This window comes from Fringilla coelebs (assembly GCF_963513975.1).
Source record: "Fringilla coelebs genome assembly, chromosome: 13".
Classification (NCBI taxonomy): domain Eukaryota; kingdom Metazoa; phylum Chordata; class Aves; order Passeriformes; family Fringillidae; genus Fringilla; species Fringilla coelebs.
The window spans coordinates 21720498-21747094 of record NC_140039.1 but is presented as its reverse complement, the minus strand read 5'-3'; the positions used below and the strand labels follow the sequence as shown (position 1 = coordinate 21747094).

The 26597-nt window shown below is 56.3% G+C and overlaps 1 protein-coding gene across 3 annotated transcripts; it reads right to left on the bottom strand.

Moving 5' to 3' along the window:
* Positions 1-23784, bottom strand: LMCD1 (LIM and cysteine rich domains 1). Of its 3 annotated transcripts, none has more exons than XM_084214304.1 (6): positions 20127-20277; positions 12671-12759; positions 11220-11475; positions 7544-7873; positions 3227-3442; positions 1-2423 (listed from the first exon to the last, which is right to left on the bottom strand). In XM_084214304.1, exons 2-6 carry the CDS (start codon positions 12757-12759, stop codon positions 2268-2270), a joined length of 1047 nt encoding a protein of 348 aa, XP_084070430.1. In that variant the 5' UTR covers positions 20127-20277; the 3' UTR covers positions 1-2267. The 3 variants fall into 3 exon arrangements, with proteins under 3 accessions (XP_084070430.1, XP_084070429.1, XP_084070428.1); XM_084214303.1 differs by lacking the exon at positions 20127-20277 and adding an exon at positions 15839-15901; XM_084214302.1 differs by lacking the exon at positions 20127-20277 and adding an exon at positions 23729-23784 and having other exon boundaries at positions 2-2423.
* Positions 23785-26597: the final 2813 nt, after the last annotated feature.

Below are 26597 nucleotides of genomic sequence, written 5' to 3'. Positions count from 1 at the left end.
AATGTATTGTCAGTCATATTTAGAACAACTACACAGAACACATGAGTTTAAATTGGAGCTGGATGCCCACACAGGAGGCACAAATTCCCTGTGCTGGCTGCCCTGGCCATGCCAGGACATGAAGGGCTCTGTCCTCTGCAGCCCCCCAAGGTAAAATGCTGTCCTTGCTGGGGGAGGCTCAGCCCATGCCCACCCTGAATTGCAGCTCCAGTACCAGCACTAAAGGCTCCCATATGTTCCGAGCTGTTTGATGCATTAATTTCACGCTTTTGCTCCCGACACCGGAGAGGCACAGGATTTTGTTAAGCTGTTTAATTGCAGTAAATTTCTTTAGCAGACAGTATTTTACGAGCTGCAGAAATACCTGCAAGGCTTGAGCAGGTGCCAGCAGTCCCAAAGCCTGAAGGCAGTAAGTGTGTGCTGGAGCAGGGACTTCCACAAATTACAATTTCTAGATCACAACATCATAACTCAGAACATGCTGCACTGGGCTGCCACCACGCCTTGTCCCTCTGCAGCTCTCTTGGAGCCCCTGTGGGTCTGGAAGGGATCTACAAGGTCTCCCTGGAGTCTTTCATTGTGCATAAAGTGAACGTGGCCCCCCTCCTGTCAGAGACCACCCAGGGCAGGGAGAGTGCTGGGGGTGACCCAGCCCAGGGCTGCCCCCAAAGCCCTCCCTGCTCTCCCCGTGCCTCTGCTCTGTCACTTCCCCAGCCTCCCACCTGCATCCTGCAGCCTGGCACCCCCTCTTCTCCATGCCACCCGCTGAAGCTGGCTGGCTTTTAACCCTGCCTGGGCTGGAGGAGATCCCCTTTTCCCCCAGAGGCCCACAGACAGGGGACAGGGGAGGGTTACCCCCAAAACCAGGGTTCTGCTGAAAATCCCACCTGTGAAGTGCTCATGGGTACATGTGTGTCCCCAAATGTGCCACCCACGGAGGCTGGCAGAGCTCAGCCCCATCTGCACCTCAGCCCCCGGCCCTGCTCCCTCCCTGGCCCCTGTGGGACCCCAGTGTCCCCAGTGCTGCCATGCAGGGGCTGTGGCAGGGCTGCTGGTGGCACCCAGAGTGGCTGTGCCCCACGAGGGGCTCTGTGCCACCCAGCTGTGCAGGCCCACAGCTCACAGCCCTGCACAGGTCCAGCTCCACCAGCTCCCACCTCCAGGTATTCCAACACAAATGGGTTACTCCAACACCCACCAGACGGGCAGGCCCTGGGGAGAGCCAGAGGCTGCAGAGCAGAACGAGCCCCAGCAGCTGTGAGCTGCCTGGAGCCTCACCTCAGCCAGAAAACATTCCAGCTCTCTGGCAAATCACGAGGACACTCAGGATGACAGGGCAGACTGGGCACAGAGCTCTGCCAGCCCGCACTGCCTGAGGTTTTCAGGGAGCAGCAGAAGCCTGGCTTGATGTAGGGAACAATGGAGAGCTGCAGGGATTCAGTGCCACACCCTGGGACAGCGCCGTGGGACCAGGAGCAGGGCACAGCCCAGGGCTAGGGCTCCCGGGGAAGGAACATCTGCCTGGCACCTGGAGGGGTCACTGAGGTATTGCAGGGAAAAAGGGACACTGCAGCATCTCAGGGACACACACACACACACACTCTGCCCCCAAGACAGCTGATAAAGGTGTTTTCCATGAAATCCTTTATAGTCCAGTTCCCAGTGGCAGCTCCATGGGCTGAGTCAGCCACTGACCAGGCAGAGCCTGTCCTGCCCCTCTCACCAGGGTGAGCCCCTTGCCCTCTGTGCCCACTCCTTGGCTTCTTTGTTGCACAGGACAAAGCCCCAGCTGTGTGTGGCTGCAATTTTATACCATTGGCTTTCAGCAAATTGATCAAATTCCTCAAACCCACTGCCTTGGCACAGCGGCAGCAGCCTGTTAGCCTAATTCCAGTAAGGATTTAAAAACCACAAACACCCCTTGTTTTTGACCACAAACTGTAGGTTTAGTATGCCAGAAGTTACTGTTGAGATGTGTTATTTCCAAAAGACCATTGCAAGATCTTAGTCATAAGAAGTTGGACAGACTTGACAAAAGCCAGCAGAGCCCAGCCCCTCCTTTCCTTTCCAGCTCCTCCTGGCAGGTACACGTGGGCACAAGAGCTCCTGGTAGATCCAAGAGGACCCCAAGGAAATAATTTCCTCACGCTGTGCTGGGTGCACGAGCACATGGAGTTGCTTGCAAGTGAATAGTTGGACTCTTAAATTTTGTAACCTTCCCCTTCTGCTGTGTTTCCAAATGCCCCCAGTCCTGGTGGGAGCCCCGCTCAGACCCTGCTCTGGCTGCAGGTGCTGCACAGCAGGCTGGCGTTGGCCAGGGTGAAGGGTTTGCCCGTCAGCAGCGTCTCGCACTCCAGGCAGGCAAAGTGCTTGTGGTGCCAGGCCAGCCCTTCCACCTGCTGGTAGTCCTCTGAGAAGATGATCTACAGGACAGACAGACAGACAGACAGACAACTGCTCACTTCCAGCACCCCGCCATGGAGCATGGCAGGAGCAGGGAGAGCCACCGCCCCTCCCACCGAGCCCATCAGCCATGGAGGTCAGGAATGGGTACACAGAATAATCCCAGGATGGTCTGGGCTGGAAGGGACCTGTAAAGGTCACCTTGTCCCACCCCCCTGCCCAGAGCAGGGACACCTTCCCCTGGCCCAGGCTGGTCACCTTGTCCCACCCCCCTGCCCAGAGCAGGGACACCTTCCCCTGGCCCAGGTTGGTCACCTTGTCCCACCCCCCTGCCCAGAGCAGGGACACCTTCCCCTGGCCCAGGCTGGTCACCTTGTCCCACCCCCCTGCCCAGAGCAGGGACACCTTCCCCTGGCCCAGGCTGCTCAGAAGCCCTGACTGAGTCTGGCACTGGTAGGAGTGGAGGGCCACTGGTGGTTCCCACCCTGGCACAGGGGGTCCTGGGGCTCTGGTCACTTTGTGCCCTGGCACAGGGGGTCCCAGGGGCTCTGGTCACTGCCCACCCTGGCACAGGGGATCCTGGGGCTCTGGTCACTGCCCACCCTGGCACAGGGGATCCCAGGGCTCTGGTCACTGCCCACCCTGGCACAGGGGATCCTGGGGCTCTGGTCACTTTGTGGCTGGCACAGGGGGTCCCAGGGGCTCTGGTCACTGCCCAGGCTGGCACAGGGGATCCCGGGGCTCTGGTCACTGCCCACCCTGGCACAGGGGATCCTGGGGCTCTGGGCACTGCCCACCCTGGCACAGGGGGTCCCAGCCCTACCTCGTCGCAGCCGGCGCAGCGGGGCCGGAGGCTCTCGCAGTAGTGGCGCCCACACCAGGCGGCCCCGCTCTTCCAGAAGTAGATGAGGTCGACGAGGGGCTCGCTGCAGCGGCAGCACACGAAGCAGGCGGGGTGCCACTGGCGGGAGTAGCCGGCGCGCTCGGCGTACACCACGGGGCAGTCCCCGGGCACCGGCTGCTGGCAGGACTCGCAGCGCTGCACGGGAGGGGCGGCGGTCAGCGGGACGGGCGAGGGCAGCTCCCACACTGCGGGGAGCTCGCTTCTGAGGGGCTTTGGGACCCTCCCAAACCAAAACCTTCCCAAACTCCAAAGGTTCTCAAAGAAGAAGTTAAGAATTTCTATAGTGCAGGAGTGCAGCACATCAGAGATGTAAATTTGAAAAGAGATCAGGAACTTCGGTCTTTTCTCATTGTTTTCTGTCTAACTCAGCTGTCACTCCACAGATTTCAGTAAGTGTTTGCTATTTCTAACAGGCCAAAGAGCCAGAATTAGATGTGATTAATCTCAAGATTAATGGCATCCATGCGCATTACACACCAGACCAACTAGGTCTGCTCTTTATCTGTGCCTGCTGAGCAATCCTGTGATTAGTGAAGAGCCACCCTTAAAGCTCCACTCCATGGCTGGCAGGATGTCCCAGCTCCCACTGAGGCTGGGAGCAGCCTGTGTGTCACACGGGCTGTGGTTGCACTGCTGTGCCCCATCAGAGCCTTGGCACAGCAGTGTCCCCTCCAGGAGGCAGAGGGGCAGGGACTGGCAATGGCCCTGTCATCAGATGACAACTTACAAACACCCCAGCTGATGTCAGCAGCTTCTAACAGGTATAATAATAGAACCACAGAATGGTTTGGGTTAGAAGGCCCCTGGAGGATCACCCAGGTCTGACTGACCCCCTGCCATGGGCACGGGCACCTTCCACTCGCCCAAGCCGCTCAAGAGGAGAGGAGACACAAACCCAGGATTGCTCAGGAGCAATAAACCACCAGTGCCTGAGCTGCAGGAGCCATCAGGGATGGGGCAGGGATAGGAAAGGGACAATTCCCAGCACTGCCAGCCCCTTTCCCCGGCTCACACGGGAGTGCTGGCACACTGACCCAGTCCCCTTGCCCTCCTCCCTCCTGTCACACAGCAGAGGCCATGGCACATCTGCCCCTTGTAGGTGGCTCTCCCTGGTGGGTCACTGATCTTCCAGCACCCCAGGCCTTTCCCCACCACCTCCTCCCCGCCTCAGGGGGCTCTCAGTGCCTGCCCAGTGCCCTTGGCACGTTCTGCCAGGCCGATGGGCACTGCCCCTGCTCCCAGGGAAGCCAGGCTGAGGAGCAGAGATGCAGCACACAGAATGTTTCCTGGCTGGGCTGCTGTGCAGCTGGGAGGGGACACGTGTGCTGACACTGCTCCTTCCAGCACGGAGGGCTCCAGCCACACCTCTGAACGCGGCCGGCCCCAGCCAGGAGCGGTGTGCCTGCTCTGGCTGAACAGCACGGCATGGCATGGAGCAGCTGGCACAGCACGGAGCAGCTGGCACAGCCCCGACGGCCGCAGGGACACAGGGCACATCCTGGCACAGCCCCGACGGCAGCAGGGACACAGGGCACATCCTGGCACACCCAGGGCTCTGCACCCATCACACCCAGAGATCTGCACCCATCATACCAGGGCTCTGCACCCATCACACCCAGAGATCTGCACCCATCACACCCAGGGCTCTGCACCCATCACACCCAGGGCTCTGCACCCATCACACCCAGGGCTCTGCACCCATCCATCATACCCAGGGCTCTGCACCCATCACACCCATGGATCTGCACCCATCACACCCATGGACCTGCATCCATCACACCCAGGGCTCTGCACCCATCACACCCAGGGCTCTGCACCCATCACACCCAGGGCTCTGCACCCATCACACCCATGGACCTGCACCCATCACACCCAGGGCTCTGCACCCATCACACCCAGGGATCTGCACCCATCACACCCATGGACCTGCACCCATCACACCCAGGGCTCTGCACCCATCACACCCAGGGATCTGCACCCATCCATCATACCCAGGGCTCTGCACCCATCCATCACACCCAGGGCTCTGCACCCATCACACCCAGGGCTCTGCACCCATCACACCCAGGGCTCTGCACCCATCACATCAGACCTAGGCCTTTTCCCTACACCTCCCTGAGGCATCAGAGCTGGGGTCAGTCCAGAGCCAGACCCTGCAGCTGCCTCGGCTCTGCCACCCCCAAGAGGCCACAGCCCCAGCAACCCAGCCCTGCTTATCTTGCAGGATCTAAAGCAAGAACAAACACTGCAGTTTCCAACCCGGAGCTCAAGTTTCTTGCCAGAAAGAACTGTTAAAAAAACAACTTATTTTGCCGTTTCTTTCTATGGAAATTATTCACAGGGAAAATCTATTCACAGGGCTTTTCCGAAGCATTGTATAACCTCCACATCCTGCTATTTACACACCACAAAGAGGTGATCCTTCAAATCTGAGGTGGGATTACAGCTTGGTGCTCCTACATCTCCATCATGCACGAGAGGAGTGAATACTGTATTAGCTGAATTACCAGAGGTATTGGCCAAAAAAGTGTCCTGTTCTCTTAAGCTTTCCCATGCTGCTCCTCCCCAGCTCCTGCTCTGCAGTGCCAGCTCCCAGGGAAGGAGCTCCCAGACACCACCAGCACTCTGAGCACTCCCTGCATTGCTGGCCTCAAGCTTTTGGGAACAATGATTAATTTGGATCAATTGCCTCAGGATCTGATTTGATTCCAGGGCAGGAATCAAATCTTGTAACACCAGAGGAGTCCCCAGTTGTGGGGGGTCAGGATTCTGTGCTCTGTGAGAGCACTTATCCCGTGGGACAGACTTGCAGCAGGGATGTGGAGGCAGACAAGGTCAGTGGCCAGCACGGCCAGTGGCCCCAGTCCACGCCCTGGGCTGCACAGCGTGGCTGTCCCAGAGGATCTGCCACTGCTGTGAAAGCTGCTCCGTTTTTCAGCTGGTGCCTTGAGAGAAACGATGCTTCAAACTAAGGAGAATAACATCACAGTTATGTATTTATTTATTTGAAAGGACAAACTCGCAGTTTAAGTAAGCCTTCATTGCTAGGATGACTTATTGATATGTTTAAAGGAAACCTTCCTTTTTTGGCTATTTTTTATCTTAAAATTCAGTGTTTTGTTGCAATAGTGAAAATCCTTACTGTGCCACTGGATTCAAAGTCAGAACTACATTAACAGACCATGGCAGAGGGGAGACATTACCCAATATGGACTAAAAATGAAAACTGCTCTTTCATCTACAACCTCAGTGCAGGAATGGCAGGAAAGAATCTCCTCTTAAAAACACTTGGACACCATTTGCTTTTTCAGCTTTAAATCCTCTGCTGCAAGTCACCCTCACAAGGACCAGGACAAGGTATTTCCACTCACCATATTTTATGATAAGCATCTGCTCAGCAGCACTCCAGACAGCACTGGGGGAATATAAATCTAAAAGAGTGTTGAGGAATCTCAGCCATTTCTCTGTGGAAGTGTATTTGTATGCCCAGGGAGCCAGGGCAGCTGTTTCCATTTCCCCAGAGTGATTACAGCCCTGGGAACACTATCTCCATGTTCACAGCTCTGTGCTAACTGGACAGAGCCTTCACCTCCTGTCATCTGTGGTCTTCCTGGGTAAGAAACCTACTAGGAAATATTGACTTGCATCACAGAATAGTGAAGGTTGGAAAAGACCTCCAAGATCATCAAGTTCAGCTTTCAACTGAAACACTACCCCTACCATCCTGGAACATGTCATGCCCAACCTTTCAACCTGCCAAGGACCCAGAGCTCAAACCAGCTCCCACAGCAAGATTTCCCTGATCTTGGTGGCTCAGCAAGGCCTTTGCTGCAGAAAAAGGGAGATGAAGAAAAGGAGAACACCCCTCATCAGCCCTGCCAGATGGCCCCTTGTGCTCAGCAGGGCTGGCTGGAGCAGAGGAGCCCTCCAGGCCTTCAAAGGGCTGCTCCAAAGCAGTGTGATATGACTGAGCCTGCAGCAGGCATGGAGAATGCCCTGGGAGCAGGACGGGGACAAGGCACAGATCACCCTGCCTGCTGTGACATTTTGCCCCTCGAGCTGAGACCAAATCTATTCCCAGTGGCTCCCAGAGCCTAGAGCAACCCCATCCCATCCCATCCCATCCCATCCCATCCCATCCCATCCCATCCCATCCCATCCCATCCCATCCCATCCCATCCCATCCCATCCCATCCCATCCCATCCCATTATCCCATTATCCCACCCCTCACTCACATAATGCCCGGCCGTGCTCTCCAGGGCCCCGTTGGGTGACTCGGGAGCTGTGCTGGGGTCGATGCTCTTCTCCTGGGGCTTCTCCTCCTCCTTCTTGCTGCCACCCTGGCCCGGCAGTGCCACCTCCCCAACTCCCAGGGCCTCGGCCTTGTACCTCTTCACGAAGTCCTGCATGAGCTGCTGCTCGCCCTCGGCGAGGCCGCGGCACTGCGCCGGGTCCTGGTCGTGCAGCGGGAGCTGCCGCGCCAGCCGCCGCCGCCGCTGCAGGGCACCCTCCGTGCCCGCCACCGGCTGCAGCTCCTTGGGGACCAGCTCCATGTACTGCATGGCCTGCAGGGGACACACGGACATGTACTGCAGGGGACACACAGTACTGCATGAGACACACAGTACTGCATGGGACACACAGTACTGATGGCCTGCAGGGGACACACAGACATGTACTGCAGGGGACACACGGGCCACAAACTGCAGGGGACACATGGGCCACGTACTGCATGGGACACACAGACATGTACTGCAGAGGACACACAGTACTGCACGGGACACACAGTACTGCATGGCCTGCAGGGGACACACGGACTATGTACTGCACGGGACACACAGACATGTACTGCATGGGACACACAGACCATGTACTGCACAGGACACATGGACCATGTACTGCACGGGACACACGGACCATGTACTGCACGGGACACACAGACCATGTACTGCAGGGGACACACGGGCCATGTACTGCATGGGACACACGGACCATGTACTGCACGGGACACACAGACCATGTACTGCAGGGGACACACGGGCCATGTACTGCATGGGACACACGGGCCATGTACTGCATGGGACATACAGACATGTACTGCATGGGACACACAGTACTGCATGGGACACACAGTACTGCACGGGACACACAGTACTGCATGGCCTGCAGGGGACACACAGACATGTACTGCAGGGGACACACAGACATGTACTGCACGGGACACACAGAACTGCATGGGACACACAGTACTGCATGGCCTGTAGGGGACACACAGACATGTACTGCACAGGACACACAGACATGTACTGCACGGGACACACAGAACTGCATGGCCTGAGCAGGACACACACTGCTGCAGCAGGAGGCACGCCCTGCCAGGGACATGCTCCGCTCGTGCCGCGGAGCAGCAGCAGACAACGTGCCTGAACCCTCCCTTCTCCCTCTGAAGGGTTTGCACCCCTGTGCAGAAGTAGAAGGCTGGACTGGCTTAGATGCCAGGGGTAGCCAGGCTGTTACAAATCCTTTCATCCTCAGAAAACAGACTGGGTGTTTTTATGGTGTTTTAGATTACTTTCTGATTGTTTGATTGTTTAAATACAAACCCCAGTTTGCCCAGGAAAGCAAAGCACAGACAGACTTGCTTTGCACAAAAATCCCAGCACACCCTCCCTCGCTGGCACTACTGTGACACTTTTCTATGAAATTTGATAACACAGCTGCTGAAAAGACTAAAAACCCATAAATGTCAAAACCCACGAGCAGCTCTCTATTGCCTTTTGCTGGGACAGGGAGAGCTGCAGGGAGTGAGTCACTGGCCAGACTGAGCACCCCAGAGGCCCCTGGGGCTGTGGGCAGAGCAGCTCACAGCGAAAGACCATTCTTTATCAATTAATGAAATCATCATAACAGGAAAAATGCAGCTAGCAGTTGAGTCTGTGACACTGACCAGTTCCACCTGACTGCTGATTTCACATCAGAGCGAAGCTGTTTGGTCACCCATGCCCTGTGGCACAGAAAGGAAATGCCCAGAAAGTGCCCAAAATGAAGGCTCTGACTTAACTGGCCATGGCCTCAGCAGCAGAGTAAACCCCTCTGGGTCTCAGGCCGGGTTGGTGCCTGTGGGCCACGGGGGCTGCACAGTTAACTGCTCCTGGCCTGAGCAGGGGAAGGGAGTTTCCCACTCTGGCATTTTCCTATTGTAGTGTGAAGAGTGACAGGGCAGCCAGTTGGCTCCCTGCCATTCCCTGCTAGACCAGCATCCAGCTGCATTAGATTTGCTTCTTACTGGGTCAGCACTTGAGAACTCAATCTTAAAAAACTTAGCAAAGAGATTTAACTGTTTGTGGTACACGGCTGGCTCAGGCTGGGCTTTTCAACATGGAAATGCTTGCCCGCTCTTCAGCACATCACGAAAATCTTCAAAGCGCCTTACACCTTGGCTCCTCTGAGCCAGAGAGCAGTGCTGCCAGGAGGAATTCCTGACAGGAAATTTGGGACAGCAGCAGATCATGATTCAATGGAAGCAGGGCTTCTTCCCCCCTCTTGGGGTGCAAGTTAAATCACTGCAGACTAGGATATCAGACATCAACACTTGGTACACTGTGTCCCTGGGCAAAGGGGGGTTGATGTCCAGTTTCCTGGGCAGGTTGTTGCCCTGTGGGAGAAGGTGGAGTCTGGGAAGAGCTGCTCGGAGAGCTGTGGGATGCTGGGCAGTGACCTGGTGCACAAATGGCTTCCACAGACATGAGGAATCCTAAGAGGAATGAGGAGAAAGAGACAAGGATTCCCTGACTGCTCCTCCCAGGCTCACACACGCACTGCCCCTCAAGTGGACAGGAAAAAACTGAACTGATGCTGTGAGAACAGGACCACCAGGACAGCACGAGCTCCAGCAGAGAGCAACCTTGTGGGATCTCAGGGAGAAACCTCAATCCACTGATGTGCCAAGACTAATGAACATTTACACCAGAGCAAGGGGCCAGCATGGCCACCTGGAGCCTCCTGGTCTGCCCCACCTCCAGGAACTCCATTCCCAACAAAATGTCTGTGCTGAAAGTGAGGAAAGCAAAGCCTCAAGGCTTTTTTAAAGGCTTACTTAAAGCCTGCTCAGGGGCAGGTTTCAGTATCTGCCCAGACAGGCAGTGAGATTTCACTCCCTGACCAAGGGAATGCTTGAAGTTATAATTGCAGATGTCAATAAAAATGTGTCCAGAGAAAAGATTAGGGGCAAAAAAAATCCAACCTGACACCAAAAACTGCCATGAAGTATAAGAAGGAGTTGCTACATCTGCTGCTATCACTTATTGTTATGGCCAACGCTTCGCTATGCTGCCTGAGTGCAGGCAATTTGGAAGAAGAGCATTTTAGTTTTCACTGCTCACCACTGGATCTTGGTGCTATTTTATGCTCTGTTCTTTTCACTGTCTCCAAGGACCTAAGTATCTGCTTCATGACTCCTGCAGGCACAGCTTAACAAGAATGCTCTGAACTTCCTCCTATTATTGACTGTCCAGTTCAGCAAAACAAGGTTAAAAGGCATCCCAGGTTTGCAGCCTGCCTTCAGGAGGAAACCCCTGGAGCCAGGCAGTTGTGCTCTAACAGCTTTTTGGCCCAAGTCCCTTTGAAACCATCCCGAGAGTGGCTGACATCCAACACTTCTCCCCAAAGTTTGTCAAGCTGATTTGCAAGCCAGAACTTATCAAGGTTGTCTCCAAAGCTCCTGCTCGTTGTTTATTTGAACCAAGATATATTCCAGGCTGTCCAGGCACTATAAAGAGATCAAAAACTCTCCAAAACCCGGAGGGCTCTGTACGCCTCTGCTCCCTGAGGCAGCCCACGGGTTCCCATTTCTCCCCGATAACTCCAGAGCAGAGCTGGGCTCTGGTCCCAGCCCGCCCTGGCTCCCCTTACCAGCTTCTGGGTGAGCCCGGGGGGAGCCCACTCGTAGGTGACGGTGTCGAAGGTGGGGTCCTTGCCCGAGATGTTGGGGTTGGTGACGATCATGCGGTTCCTCTTGTAGAGGCGGGCGCCGTCGCCGCCCTTGAGGCGCGTGGTCAGCGAGGCGTGCCGCGAGCCCGAGAGCAGGCGCCCGATCTTGCGGTCATCGTCCAGCTCCGAGCTCAGCCCGTGCTCCTCCTGGCTGCACTTGCACGACTTGCAGATCTTCCTGTGAGATCCCAGGAGAGCATTCAGGGTGTGAGCTGGGCCGAGGGCTGCCAGCCTCTGCCCGGGGGCACACACAGCCTGGGCTCATGGCACGGACAAAAGGCTCAGGGTGGAACGGGCTGGCTTGGAGGGGACCTAAATCCCCCCCAGTGCCACCCCTGCCATGGCAGGGACACCTCCCACTGTCCCAGGTGCTCCAGCCTGGCCTTGGGCACTGCCAGGGATCCAGGGGCAGCCCCAGCTGCTCTGGGCACCCTGTGCCAGGGCTGCCCACCCTGCCAGGGAACAATTCCTTCCCAGTATCCCTTCCATCCCTGCCCTCTGGCAGTGGGAAGCCATTCCCTGTGTCCTGGCACTGCAAAATCTGCTGCCTCCCACCCATGGGCTGCTGCTTCTCCCAAACTTTGGAAAACTCTTCAAGCATCACAAGATTGGAGATAATTCTCCTCACCAGATTCCAACACACCAGCACCAGCCTTGCCTATTATGAATTTTTACATGCCATTAAAAAAGTGACTGCTGGAAGGAACTGATGCTTAATTGACTGTAATTTGAACGATAATAGGTATAAATCACACAGACAAGTGTCTAAGGACACCCTGGTGGCCAGCACTGCCATCAAATACTAATAGCAAAAGGGGGAAAGTAACTCTGACACAACCCTGAGGATTTCAGCAGGATCTTGGAGTAAGAATGAGTCCAACCAGCTTCTAATGGAGTCAATTTAAAAAAAATGGCTGTGCTTTCACCAAATGAGTGCTTTAAAGTTTGGATTTCACACAGCTGAGGTATCACAAGTGGAGCTGAAGGCATCCAAGGCATTCCAGCTGCAGCAGCACAGCTGGATCACAGCCTCCCTGCCCCACCACCACGGGCCCAGCATCCTGGGGAGCTCCCCAGGAACACAGAGGAGCCCAGTGTTTGTGAGGCAGCTCAGAGGGCAATAATTCTCTTTTAATTAGTGACATCTGGATGTCTGCATTCCATTTCACAGCCCCTTTGTTGTCCTACTGGGGCAGGGAGCAGCCCCTGCCCTGAGCTGGGCACTGTCCTGATGTGCTCCTGCTGCTGCTATCAGGGCTATTTACCCGAATTTGTGGTTTTAAGAGGAAAAAATGGGAATGAAGCATCGCTAACGAGGTGTTCTGTCAGCAGCAGGCCCGTTCCAGGCAGGATGCAGGCAGGACCAACATTACCTCCAGGAGTGTGGCTCGAAGCCCGTGCACAGCCCTCGGCAGCGCAGGCAGGGCGCGCCTCTTCCCACCTGCGGCTGGCTCCCCGACATCTGCAAGAGAGCAGGACACATCTGGGAGGGCTCCCTGGGACAGCACTGACAGTGCACATTGCCCTTCACACAGTGACCCCTTCAGCCATCCCTGGTGTCCCCCGAAACCTCAGATCTCCCAGCACCATTTGAGCATGTCCACGCAACCCTGCTACAGGTTTATCTAAGGATGCTGGGGTGAAGGTTTTCCCTTCAAAGTGAGGGAAGATGGAGGGGCTGGCACATCAAACCCAGGGAACACACCCACACATTGGGCAGCCACCTTGACCTCCTCCACAGAGACCTCAGGTCTCATTTTGATCCAGTTTACAGAGCTCATGTACTGCACATGGATCTGTGCAAGTCAGAAGGTCAGGCAGGACACATGGAGGTGCATTGCTAAAACCTGATGCTGAACTTGCTTTACTGCACTTTGGACCTCCTTGGTCTTTCTCCAAGTGTATTTTGGGAATGTGGTAGGTTTCCATGCCTCTGGCACTGGACTTTAGGGGTGTTTCCAAAGGGAACAGGAAATACAGTGGGAAAATGCTCTGGGGAGCAGAGGTAGGTGTGGGTGGGAGTGACATGGGGGGCTGTGGCTGTCCTGCACTTTTTGCTGCTCACTGAAAGCAGACAAAAGTCACCCATCCTTGGGTGTTCACTGCTGCAGAGAGATCCTAACAACCTCCCAATGGGACAAAGACGAGCAAAATCCCACACCAGGAGCCCATAACATTGGAAAACAAACCTATTTCCTGCCTGCCCCATGGATTTATCAAACATGGCTTTTTGAGTGTGAAGAATGCAGCAGGGTACAGAGCGAGACAAAAACAAAGTGCTGCAGGAGGCACCAGGGCAAGGTGACACCACCAGACGCTGAATTTATCTCAGCCTGGATGTTTACACAGGAGCTGTCAGGCTCCTGCCTGAAAGACATGCTTGTTCCCTGGAAAAATGAGCTGAGGGGGAACAGGGACAGTGCCAAGCCCAGCAGGAGCAATGGCAGCAGCAGGGGAGGGTCACCCCAGCTCGGCAGCTCCGAGCCCTGCAGTCAGGGATCAGAGCCCACGGCCACCCCAGCCTCCCCCAGCACACCCCAGCACCTCCAGTGCCAGGAGCACAGCCAGGTGTCAGGGCTGGGCAGGCTCTGACCACCGTGGCCATCACAGATTGCACTTTCCATCAGAGCTCACAAGTCCCACCTTTCTGGGGCCGTTGGTCAGGTTTTGTGAAAGGTCCGCATCTCTCTCGAGGCAGGAGTTTGTTCTGGGGACTGACTCGTCCCTAGAATGCACACACACTGAGAGCCTGTCTGACTGACAGAACATCTGCCCTGGGAGGGACGCACAGGGATCCTCCTCCAGCTCCCTGGCCCAGGAGAGGCTCAGGGCTCAGCCCTGGCAAAGCTGGGGTGAGGCTGTGGAGGTGCCCAGGGCTGGTACCTGCCCATGGCTGCAGTCCCTGCACTGCCACAGTCCTGCAGGGCAAGATCATGCCCTATTTAAATCACCCTTTCTCACCTTGAAAGAGGCTGGCCTTGCCAAAATCTGTTTTCAAAGGGAGGGACCAAGAGCAGTGAAGGATGAGGCAAAAGAGCAGATGCTGCTCCCCAGCAGGGACCCACGGGGCCCCCGGGCTGACCCAGGCTGTGCCCAGCAGCTCCAGGCTCTGAATCTGCTCAGGGGCAAACCCAGTGGTGATGCTGCAGCTCTTCTTCCTCCTGCTCCCTTCCACATCCCTCTGTCCCACCTCCAGCACCAGGCTCCTTCAAGGAGCACCCTGAGCTCTCCTCTGATGCTCAAACTCGTGCTGCAGCTTTCAGGAGGAAAAGGTTATTTGATGGCACTCGGGAAAGATATTTCACTTGCTTGGAAAACACAATGTTGCTAACAAGTACAAAGTTTTTATAAACTAGAAATGACCAGATGTTTGTCTGCCAGCTTTAAGGTGGATGACAGGCCTTTACATGCCTTTTTTCTTGCCCAGAACTAGTAAGTCTCCACAAAAGGCTGCTCATCCTGGAGAAATCCAGCCCAAGGGTAGGAAGTGGTCTGTTTCAGCTCCCGGTGCCCCAGGACTGCTGTTTTATTTCTGCCCCACCTTTCACCTGGAATTTTCATCTCAATTTTCATCTGCAGTTTGTCCAATATTTTGAAGCCAGTAAGAAGACTTCTCACCCCCAGAGTTCATAAAAATACATCTTAAAAATTGCCCTAAGATCCCAGATAGTCCACTCTGCCTCTAATATCCAAACAGAGGATGTTTTTGATTCTTCAGCCATGTGCCAGCTGTCCAGGACAGACAGACACTGAGGATTCCCCCAGACCACTTCCAGCCCTGCCAGTTCTGGAGCCATGTGCCAGGTACCACGAACTGCTGGGGTTCAGCTGGCTCTGATCTTAGCGAGTCAAACGGGAGCTGAGCATCAGCAAGGGACTGCAAGTGGTGGTTTATCTAAAATACAAACATCTGGATTAAATAAACTCCTTTGGAAAAGGCTCATTCACTCAAGGGGAAAGGCACAGGGAGAAGTGTGGTCAGCAGCACAGGCAGCTCCCCAGACAAGCTGGCACTGGGAGCCCAGGGCAGGAACTCACAGCCCCAAGGGTGCTCAGCAACCTCAGACCCTCGGGGCCAGCCCCTCTCGAGGCTCTGAAAGGCCAGGCAGGCTCTGTCTGCAGGACAGTCTTGCTCCTCACTCCTTCAGAAGCAGAGGGAGAGTTGAGCCACTCTCAGTCCCGTTCCTGTGCAGGGCCAGACACAACAGGCGCCAGTGCCCAGTCACTGCATGTCCTGCCCAGGCACTGAGCTTCTCCTCAGCTCTGCTGCAGCTCCTCACATCGGCATAAAAGGAGATTTCTTTGCAAAAATTATGCAAGACACTGCAAAAACCCCAAACCTGGTGAGATAATGTGAAATAAATGCTCTGACTGTCCCAGGCTCCACCTATGCCCAAGCCCATCTGAGAAGTGCAGCTGAACTTTGGCATCACCTTAACATAAAGTGTTTGGAGACATTTGTAATGCTTTGAAAAAGCACCAAAACCCCAAATCCAGGCCTGTGTCAACAAAATGGCTGAAGAAAAGCAAATCCTGCTCACCAGGACTAGATAGACGCTCCTTGCAAGATTTCTGTTTTGGCTTTCTGTGCCTCACAGCATTCTTGCTGCTAAAAGACAGAAAGCAAGTCAGGGCAGAGGAAATTCTTGGGTAGTGAAATGATAGGAAATCAAGGCTGTTCTACCCACAAAAACATTGCTGAGCAGTGTCAGGAGCACACCAGTAATGCTGGGGTTGCTGTTACACCGGCCAAAGGCATGGCCGTGGGTCGCTGGTCAGCTGGAAATTGGAGAGCCTGGAGTGACAAGTGACAAGAAAGAACCCAAACACGGCTCCAGCTTGGTTAAGAGCTTGAAGACTCCTCTGGAAAGGAGCACGGAGCTTCCCTGGCAGGTCTGGTGAGATGGAGCCCTGGCCAGGAGCTCTGAGCAGGTCAGGCTCAGGTGCACAGCCTGCTCTGTTTGCTGCTCAGCTGAGACCCCACAGGGGTCTTTGTTCTGTCACCTTCTGGCCAGCCCAGCACACCTTGGCCAAGGACCCTTTGCCAAAGGCTCTGCTGAAACCAAATTGACAGCTGGCTGTGCTGCCAGGGACTGTCCCCAGGTGCAGCAGAACCTGTAGAACTCGGGCCTGAAATCACCTTCAGAGTTTCAGCAAGCCTGGCCAGCGTGGTGGTTAATCCAGGACCATGGAGGAGCCAGCACACCCCTGGCACACATCCAGCCCATCCCCAGCACATCCCCAGCATATCCCCAGTGCATCCCCAGCACACCTGTCCCCCCAGGGGCAGCAGGGCACAGGCAGGACTGGCTCTCTCTGCGTGCTGTGCTCGGTGCCAGCAGCAGGAGTGACAAGAGGGCAGACCCACAGGCAGGGTGGAGGGTGTCCCACGGCAGTCATCCTTCCTGGCACTGCTGCCTGAGTCACCCACGGCTCTCCAGCCCCCAAAGGGCTTTGGGAGCACGGTGCCACAGCCACAGGCCCAGGAGGGGCTGGCAAAGGGGCCCTCCTGCTTCCACAGAGGCTTCTGGATCCCGAAAGCATTTATTGCACAACACCCTATTTGGAGACCGAAAACGGTGCTGGAGACACGTAACTACCTCAAGTATGTTTTCTCCTCCTTTTTAGGGAGGGAAGAGGAAAAGCTGGTTTCCAAAAAGTTACTCCAAGTTCACAACAACCCTTCAGAGCTGAGGTCCTCGTTTCACCTCTCCCCACAGCCAGTGCTCCCCCGTGGCCACGGCAGGCTCCATCCCAACCCTTCCCTGCAGCATCAGGCACCCTACCCTCAATCCAGCCATGGCAGGAGAGAGTTCCAGGAAGGCTGAGAGACCTCCAGAACCCTTTGGGGGGGGGTTCCTCCAGCTGCAGTGAGTTTTGAAGATTTACAGCTAAGTCTGAACTAGACCCATGAACAAAGGAATGGGGAAAAGCCACACAGTATTCACATGGGTGGGACCAGTCTGCTCAGCACAATTGCTGAGGGATGGGATGGATAGCAGATCATTTGTTGTCATGATTTGACTATAATAGAGCTAAGCTTGCATAATAGCGAGGGCTAGATCAAACTTCCTTATGGATTTCCAGTAACTGGAGGGTGCCAGGCTTTGCACCCAGGGGAATGCTGCATGCTCCAGCTCACAGGCTGGCCATGTGGCTAAACTCTGCCTTTTCTGCTGATGACCAGCAAACAGAAGGGTTTGGGTGGCAAGGGACCTTAGAGCTCAACATTCCCCTTGACTGCACCCAGCATCTGATGAGGTCCAGCTCAGGAACCAGCTCCCAGTCCTAGCACAGAACAGCCCAAAACATGCCCTGAAGCTCTGGCAGAGGCAGCTCAGGTGGGACCCTTGGGGCTGTTCTGGATTTCAGGAGGCTCCTTGACAGCAACTGCAAGGGGAATAAATCTGAGCAAGGCAAGCAGCTGCCCTCAGAAGTGCATTAACCAACGAACACATTCACTACTGCAGTTCTGAGAACAGCAAAGGGATGTTTTGATTTATTTTCTTCTCATTTTCATAGAAAACATCCATTGTAATCATGACCTGCAAGCAATTTGTTTCCCTGCCAGATTCCAGGCAAGCGTTATCCCAATTACCACACTCACAGGAAAAAAATTCCCTTACAAAAGGCTGTCATTCATCCCAAATTCTCTCTATTGGATTTATTTCAGGCATCAATGAACGGGTTGATATCATCTGGAATACTGGAAGCACTTATTGTATTAAACTTTGCAGAGTAAGAAGTTTGCTGCCTTTTATTTCAGCAACATAAAGAGCAGGTAAAGGCACTGATAATGAAGGAAACTATTTCAATGGAGCTGCCAGATCTCAACCCACAGGATGACAGAGCTCCAACAACCAGGGCCTCTGCAAATAGCTCCCTCTTCCAAGAGCACATAGCTGGCAGCATTCCTTTCTTCACTAACAATGTGTGAATTAATGATAAGAGAAGGGCAAATGCTGAAAAATCAGATTTTTTCACAAAGCCAGACAGTGCTTCAGATACTTGGACTTAATTATAAACCCAAACCAAGATGTGAGGAAGCGTCTGGAATGGGAAGAATCCCCCAAAGTTATTGAAACAGCAGATGTGCTGAGTTCCAGAGCACTCAGGTAAGGGTCTCAGGGTGATCTCCAATTACCTGCCCAGAACCAGCTGGGTCCTTCCCACCTCCCACATGAGGAGAAGGTTCTGGATGCCACTGGGAATGGGGGGCTCTCAGGACACTGACAGGATGCACTGACAGGAGCTGCTTCCATCAAATCCCCGTATAACAACTGATTTAGGACTAAATATCTTCTCAGCAGTAGGAGAAGGATCTTTGGTGGAGGAAACAGGGGAAGCTGAAGGTGGCAGGAGGGCAGGGCCGTGCCTGGGCCCCCACCCCTGTCCCTCACCCTCCTGCACTGCAGCCTCCCTGCAGCAGCCCCACAATCTCAGCCCAGGCTGGAAAACAAAGGGAGGTGCTTTGGAGCAGCACATCTGCAGGCCTTCAGAAGGAGCACACAAACAAGCCCAAGTGAATCTTGTGGCTGGTGATGCCCTGAAGCCAAGGCAGAAGCTGAGGCACCGTGCCACCCCAAATACTGGCAAGACACAGGCAGCTATCAGGATGCTGTGGAGAGAATTCACCTTCCTGTGCCCATCTGACACAACCAAGCCATGGAGTCGGTGTTGGGGTAGGTGAGAGGTACAAGTGTGGGGAATCAGGCTGCTACCAGCATTAGGAAACTCCAGCTCTCCAAAAACTGCAAATAGCTGCCTGGAAATATTGCCCTTTCTCTGAGCCCCATCTCTAAATGAACACTAGCTCCAAGATGGGACATCTGAGTACCGCCTTTCCTGGATGGCTGAAATACAATGTTTCCTCCTTTGAAAAAAGGAGAAAAACCCCAGCCTAAGCAAATACTCCAGACACTGCCTCTCTGCAGGACCAGAGGGATTTTGTAAATTGTAAATTGCATTTCATTGGACTCTGCTTAGCTGAGTCCAAGACCCAAAATAAGGTCTTTAACCCCTGTGCTGCTTTATGATTCCATGTCTATAAATACTTGCCCAGAGCAGGTTTCTCCATTAAGATCCACATCTGCTTCCTCCCCTGGGCTCCAGCACAAGGACAACTGCTCTGGGAGCAGGGATCAGTGCCCTGAGTTCAAAGCAGCCTTCAGGGCGGTCACAGCCACCTCCCCAAGTGTGACCCGTCCCCACAGCCATGTGTGACCCGTCCCCAGCCCTGGGACCAAGCTCCCCATGCCCCAGGGTGGCTCTGCAGACACAGTGCCAGCTCTGTAATGAAACTGAGCTCCTGCTGAGCAGGAATGATGAGCACAGAACTCTGCAAGGGCCAAACCGCTCCTGGGCTGGAGCTGCTCAAGGTGTGGTGCTCCAGCCCCACAGAGCTGGGATGGAGCTGGTTTCTGCAGCCCTGACAGGGTTTGTACAACGGAGCAGCAGCACCTTTGGGGGCCTCAGGCACAGCCTGCACGGCCTCTCACTCAGCATCCTCATCCCAGCCACCCAAAGTGCTCACCGAGCTCTGGGACATGGCAGAGGTTCCTCAGATGTGTCCCACAGGAGTCTCTGGGCAGAACCCTTGTTATCTGGGAGCTGAGCATCCTTCCCACAGAGCCAGGCCCCTGCCAGCTGTGGGAACAGCTCGGGGCTCAGCCCAGGCACCCTGCACACCCTGACCCATGTTATGAAACCATGAGTGACAAAGCTGAGTTTCCACCTGGGATGAAAAGTTTTGGAAAGCTCCCAGGTTTTGGACTTTAGCAATGCAAGCTGCCAGTCCCAAGCAGCCCTCCCATCCACATCTGCACACACCTGCAGAGGGCTCTTCAAGCACCCGGTATTTGCTGATGAAGAGGAAGCTCCTGTCCCTCCCTGAGGCACCAAGACCCCAGATCACACCCTGGAGCCCGTTTAGCCCTGCAGCAGCACCCCTTCTCTGCTGCCCTGCAGGATGCTTCGCATGTTTGCGAGTCCCACGTGAAGAACTGAAGAAAGAAAAAGTTAAAGAACAAAAATTCGTATTAACTGAGTGAACTTTACCTTGGCTTAGATGGGTGCTTTTAGCTTGGTGGGTTATTTTGTTCTGACAAGAAGGGACAGAGTTTAGTGAGAACAGTACACAAGCCCTGAGGCTGCCTGGCCAGCTGGGCCCTCTCCAGCCCTCACGCCGTGCCAGCCATCACCTTCTCCCTGCTCTGAGCTCTAACTCTCCACTCAGAATTTAATCTAAACAAGCCCTGTGCCAAACAGAATACCGTCCCACTCATGCTGCTTTAATTTCCTCAGAAAGAATCCCAGAATACTCTAGGCAAGACATCAACAATAATTAAACCCAACAGTGATTGAAAATCAAATTTTCGGGGCCTCGCAACAAGCTCTAATGAGTTCCAGACTCGCCTTCCCCGACTTGCTCAGACTGGCTGTGTGACACTGCCAAGCTAAATTAAAATTTGACAGTATTCCACACCGTGCCCAGAAAAAGTGCCCGCCTTAGGATTCAGGAAATGAAACAGCCGTCTGCTGCAGAGACACCCGTTTATGTTGGGACGTCGATTATTCAGACGCTGATACAGCGTCTCCATTATTCCTTTTCCTTGTTTTCATGATGTCATTTCATATCCCTTCTGAAGTACAAACTAGCTGGCATGTCTTTTTTCATCCTGCAGCGTTCAGGTGAGAGGAGACGGGCAGCTGGGCAGCAGAGCTGTGCAGAGCCTGGGCATCCCCCTGCCCACAGCAACCCTGGCAGGGTCCCCAGCAGAGCTGCACCTTCACTGCCCTCTGTGCTACTGCCTCAGATTTAAGTGACATTAAAGGTGACATCTTGTCCTTTGCTCTTCCCCCAGTGGGAGCTGAGCATCCAGCTGCACATTTTGGGAAGTTCTGATGCCTTCTGCATTCACAAGCCTTTTTGGGGTGCACTGTGAGCCCTCCCGGATGCATCCTCTGCAGGTGATGCTTGAGAAGCTCCTGGGAGACGGCTCCAGTGCAGAAACAGCTTCGCCAGGGCTGATCCCACAGCAGGGATTTTCTCAGCCCTCCCTGCTGTCCAAATCCAGCCCTGCTCCTGCACTCCCCCCACAGGGACCCCCAGCCTGGGGCTGCTGGCAGAGCTCAGCCCCATTCAGAGCCCCCTTGTCCAGACAAGGCAGGGACTGAGCTGCTGGCAGGGCCAGCCTGACCCCAGCCAGCAGCAGCCTTGAGAAGAAGGCTCCATTTTCACTCCTGTGAGATCCATCCCCACTCAGCGCCTGGCAGGAGCTTCCCGAGGGCTCTAGCTGGCACCCAAAGGTGCCCTCCCCACGGCAGCCAGGAGCCCGTGGACATGCCTGAGGTGCCAGCAGCAGGGACCTGCTGGGAGGGGACATTGCTCTGAGTCTGGGATGACACACCAGGAGGACCTCCAGCAGGTCCCACCAAGCCCTGACCGCTCCTGCTGGGACAGGGCCACCCTGGGGGTGCCTGCCCCGTCAGCCAGCACTGATTGTCCCCAGCAGGGTCAGCTCACAGGGAAGGAGGAATCTGGAATGCCTCAGTCCCACCCCAAAGCATCGTGTATCTGAGGAGAGCAGGGCAGGGGGATGCTGAGGAGCACAGCCCAGCATCTGTGGGTCACCCAGACAGCAGCTCCAGCTGCCAAACACCAGCCTCTGCCCATCGACCCTGCCAGTACAGCCAGTCCACAGTAAAACCAGGTAAAGTTTTCCTTGGGGTCAGCAGCGACTCCTCTCAAAGCCAGCAGGACAGAAGGTGCTACACCTCGGCAGCCGCCAGGCTGAGCTGCCCATCCTGACAGGCAGGGTGGGCCCCCGAGGCCAGCGCTGCCCAAAATCGCCGTGGCAGAGGGAAGGAACCCCTCGGGGCAGGTCTGAGGTGCCCCAGGGCGGTCCCCGGGAGATGGGATCGCACCAGGCTGACATGGGCTGCTGAACTCATCCCCGAACCACGCGGGGACAAAGGTGCAGAGAGGAAGGTCACGGGAGCAGCTGCTGCCGTTCCACACGCTTTGATCCGGCAGCCAGAATCCCTTCCAGAGCCCGGTGCCATGGCAGCAGGACCCTGCGGAAGGGCCGGCATCTCTTGGAGCCAACACTCTCCAGAGGGTCCAGAAGGGGACAAGCGGCTGCCGCCCTCCCCCAGAGAGCAGCTCAGCCCAGCTGTGCCGCACACGAGTTCATTCACACAACAAACAGCTGCTTTGCCAGCAGGCGCTGCGCCGGGGTGATTTTTGCACTGAAATAAGCACCAGGTAGGCAAAGAGCGGCTCTGGGTGCCCTGGAAGGGCAGGGAGGAGGGCAGAGCGATGGGCTCTGTGCCCCGGCTCGCACTGTGCCCGGCCGCCGCTCCCGGGCGAGGCAGGAAAGCCGGAGATGAGGGGTACGGGGAAATCACCGCGGCTTCCTCCGCCCTGCGCTGCCCGCAGCGCACCCGCCCCGCCGGGCCCCGCAGGGCGCGGGGATCGCTCCCGCCGTGCCCCGGGATAGGGATCGGGATCGCTCCCGCCGTGCCCGGGCTGTCCCGGGACAGGGATCGTTCCCGCTGTGTCCCGAGACAGGGATCGCGATCGTTCCCGGTGCTCCCCGGGCTGTCCCGGCACGGGGATCGGGATCGCTCCCGCTGTCCCGGCACAAGGATCGAGATGGTTCCCGCTGTCCCGGCACAGGGATCGGGATGGTTCCCGCTGTCCCGGCACAGGGATCGGGACGGTTCCCGCTGTCCCGGAGCTGTCCCGGCACGAGGATCGGGATCGGTCCCGCTGTGCCCGGGCTGTCCCGGCACGGGGATCGGGATGGTTCCCGCTGTCCCGGCACGGGGGTCGGATCGGTCGCGCTGTCCCGGGGCTGTCCCGGCACGGGGGTCGGATCTGTCCCGCTGTGCCCAAGGCTGTCCCGGCACGGGGGTCGGATCGGTCCCGCTGTCCCGGGGCTGTCCCGGCACGGGGGTCGGGATGGTTCCCGCTGTCCCGGGGCTGTCCCGGCGCGGGGGTCGGGATGGTTCCCGCTGTCCCGGGGCTGTCCCGGCACGGGGGTCGGGATGGTTCCCGCTGTCCCGGGGCTGTCCCGGCACGGGGGTCGGGATGGTTCCCGCTGTCCCGGGGCTGTCCCGGCACGGGGGTCGGGATGGTTCCCGCTGTCCCGGGGCTGTCCCGGCACGGGGGTCGGATCTGTCCCGCTGTCCCGGGGCTGTCCCGGCACGGGGGTCGGATCTGTCCCGCTGTCCCGGAGCTGTCCCGGCACGAGGATCGGGATGGTTCCCGCTGTCCCGGGGCTGTCCCAGCACGGGGGTCGGGATGGTTCCCGCTGTCCCGGGGCTGTCCCGGCACGGGGGTCGGATCTGTCCCGCTGTCCCGGGGCTGTCCCGGCATGGGGGTCGGATCTGTCCCTCGGTCCCTCTGTCCCTCTGTCCCCACTCACCTCCGCGCGCTCCGCCGCTCCCGCGCCGCCGCCGCTCGCGCTGCCCGAGCGCCGCCTTTCATTGGCGGGCGCGGCGGCCGCGCGCCGCTCTCAGCCAATCCGGCGCCGCCCCGAAACTTTCCTGGCCAATGGCGAGCGGGGGAGCGCGGCGGGGCTCGGGATGGGAAAAGGGGACGGGACAGGGACAGGGACAGGGATGGGACAGGGATGGGGACAGGGACAGGGACAGGGATGGGACAGGGACGGGGACGGGGACAGGGACGGGGACAGGGATGGGACAGGGATGGGGAAAAGGGGATGAGGTTGGGACAAGGATAGGGACAGAGATAGGGACAGGGATGGAGATGGGGAAAATGGCCTCAGGGAGGGCACGGGGAGATGGGGCACCGCAGAAGAATTGTTCCCTGGCAGGGTGGGCAGCCCTGGCACAGGTGCCCAGAGCAGCTGGGGCTGCCCCTGGATCCCTGGCAGTGCCCAAGGCCAGGCTGGACACTGGGGCTGGAGCAGCCTGGGGCAGTGGGAGGTGTCCGTTCCCACGCCAGGGAGGATGGAACTGAGTAAAGGTTGTCCTGTTCAATAATCAAACCATTCTGGGATCCTGCGCTCGGACAGCACAGTCCCTGCGGTGTAAAAAACAGGGCAAAAAAGAATGGAATCGGTAAATGTCCCTGCCCCAAAGCAGCAGCGCCAGAAAGGGGTGCAGGCAGGGATGGGGCTGATGGTTTGGGGGTACCCAAGCGCTGTGCAGCCCCTGGCTGGGGTGGGGCGAGCTGCCTGTTGTGGCTGGCCTGGGACTGTCCCTCTGTCCCCTGTCCCTCTGTTCCTCTGTTCCACTATGCTGCCATTACAGGCATGGCTGATATGGAGCACAAGGAAATGGATTTCTGAATCAGACAGGAATGTGCTGGGGCAGTTTATCACAGCAGACAGACACGGAATGTTTTTAGCAGAAGAAACTCTCCAAACCCACGTTTCTCTTGTTATTTCAATGGATGTTGAGCACTGAATGACCATCTATTGCCTTTTGTATTTTGATTTTTTTTTTACATGGATTGGCGAGGTCTTTACTGCTTTAGCAAACATTCCTGCCTGCTCCAACAAACATTCCTGCCTGCCCCTGCTGAGGCCAAGAGGTCCAGCACAAAGCCCCTTTGTGCAGGTGAGGGAGGGAGGGCTCCACATGCTCCTGCTCCCTCCCCTGGTTTCCCAGTTCCCACTGATCCCAGCCCTTCTCCCTTCTTCCTTGTGCCTGAGCCCAGGAGAAACCCTGAAATAACAGAAACCAGGGTCCAGCTGCCTGCTATGATCTGTGATCCAGGAGCACAACCCCAGCTCAGAGCTGGCTCCTAGAGTCACAATCTGAAACAGAAATCCTAAACTCTCCTTGGTTTAATTTCTCCCTTGTTGGTACATTTTTTTCTGAAGTTTCTCGCGGCATTCCTGCAGAGAAGGGGAGCGGGGAAACCGACCTCCCAGAGCCATGTGGAGCTGGAGATGCTTTTCCAAATGAAGGAACAGAGCTTACAGCAGCCCTGTGGAAAGGGAAATGAGTGACCAGCAGCAAAGGCTGGCAGCACACTGGGAGGAGAGGGAAGCAGCCCTGAGGATGGTGTGTCTGTCCCCAGGCACGCTCTGCTCTGCTGCCAGCAGAAGAGCAGGGCTTGCTGCTGCTCCCTGCTCTGGGCTGGGTGGCCTGGCTCCATGCAGGGCCAGCTGGGTGAGGGAATCCTCCACTGGAGCCTCAGAATGCCCTGGGGACAGCAGTGCCACCCCTCCCATGGCCCCGGGCACTGCCAGGGGCTCCCCTCGGGCACAGGAGCTGGCATGGAGGGAGCAGGCAGTGCCTCTGGGATCCAGCCCTGGGATCCCCCAGTGCCTCCAGGACCTGTCTGTGCCTCCAGGATCCAGCCCTGGGAGCTTGGGTTCCTCCTCTCCAGGAGAGGGAATGGGGAAGGAGCACAGGAGGTGACACTGGCTGGGTCCAGCACAGAAGCCAAAGGCCCTGGGTCTGGCAGCCCCTCTGGACAGCAGGAATGTGCCCCTGAGGGAATGTCTGAACAGTTTTAGAAGAGATATTGGAACATCCTCAAAAAAATCTGGGTTAAAAAGCAATGGCATTAGAGAAGTTCTGGAGAGATAAATTCCCTGCAGGGAGGGCGTTTGAACCTGACCTTCCAGAGGCATTTGGGAGTGAGCACAGAGAACAAACAGCACAGGGATATTGTTTTTCAAACTCCTGAAGGGCTTGGCAGCCCTGGAAAGGTTTGACATGGCAATGGGGTGACATTATCTGCCTTTCCCAGGGCACACACGCATGTGGGACATAGGAAAGAACTCACCCAGGGACTGCAGGTGCCAGAGGCACGGGTGACAGGCCAGCACCCAGCAGGAGCGGTGGCACTGCCATGCTGCCACCAGCACAGGGACACTGGGGCAGGTCCCACGATCTGCCAGGCTCGCAGAGAACCCAGCTCATGCCTTGGACAGGCGGGGAGGGAATGGTTTTTGTGTGTGTGTAGGGGGGAATCCACCTAGCAGAGGATGTTAGGGGTGACAGGGACAGCTTTGGTGGGGATTTGTTGGTTGTTCTCTTTTTAAGCAGCAGTTGCAGAGCTGCAGGTGCTGAGCAGGACCGGGTGCTCCCTGTGCAGCCAAGGCTTTCCAGCAGCACAAAGCCAACACTGGAATGAGAGTTAAACCCCCTGTGGACGCCTCCTTTTACAATAAATATACATTGGAGCAGTTGTAATTGATGCTAGCACAAACAAATCATGGCAAGGGACAGTGACACAGGGCAGGGTGTGACAGTGACACCGGGCAGGGTGTGACAGTGACATTGCAGGGGCAGGGTGAGAAGGCACCCCGAGGG

Coding starts and splice junctions, on each gene's coding strand:
- LMCD1 (XM_084214302.1), bottom strand. CDS start 12,759: ATGTCGGGGAGCCAGCCGCAGGTGGGAAGAGGCGCGCCCTGCCTGCGC. Junction 11,476..12,670: donor TTCGAGCCACACTCCTGGAG/GTAATGTTGGTC, acceptor GGGATCTCACAG/GAAGATCTGCAAGTCGTGCA. Junction 2,424..3,226: donor GCTGCGCCGGCTGCGACGAG/GTAGGGCTGGGA, acceptor TCTGTCCTGTAG/ATCATCTTCTCAGAGGACTA.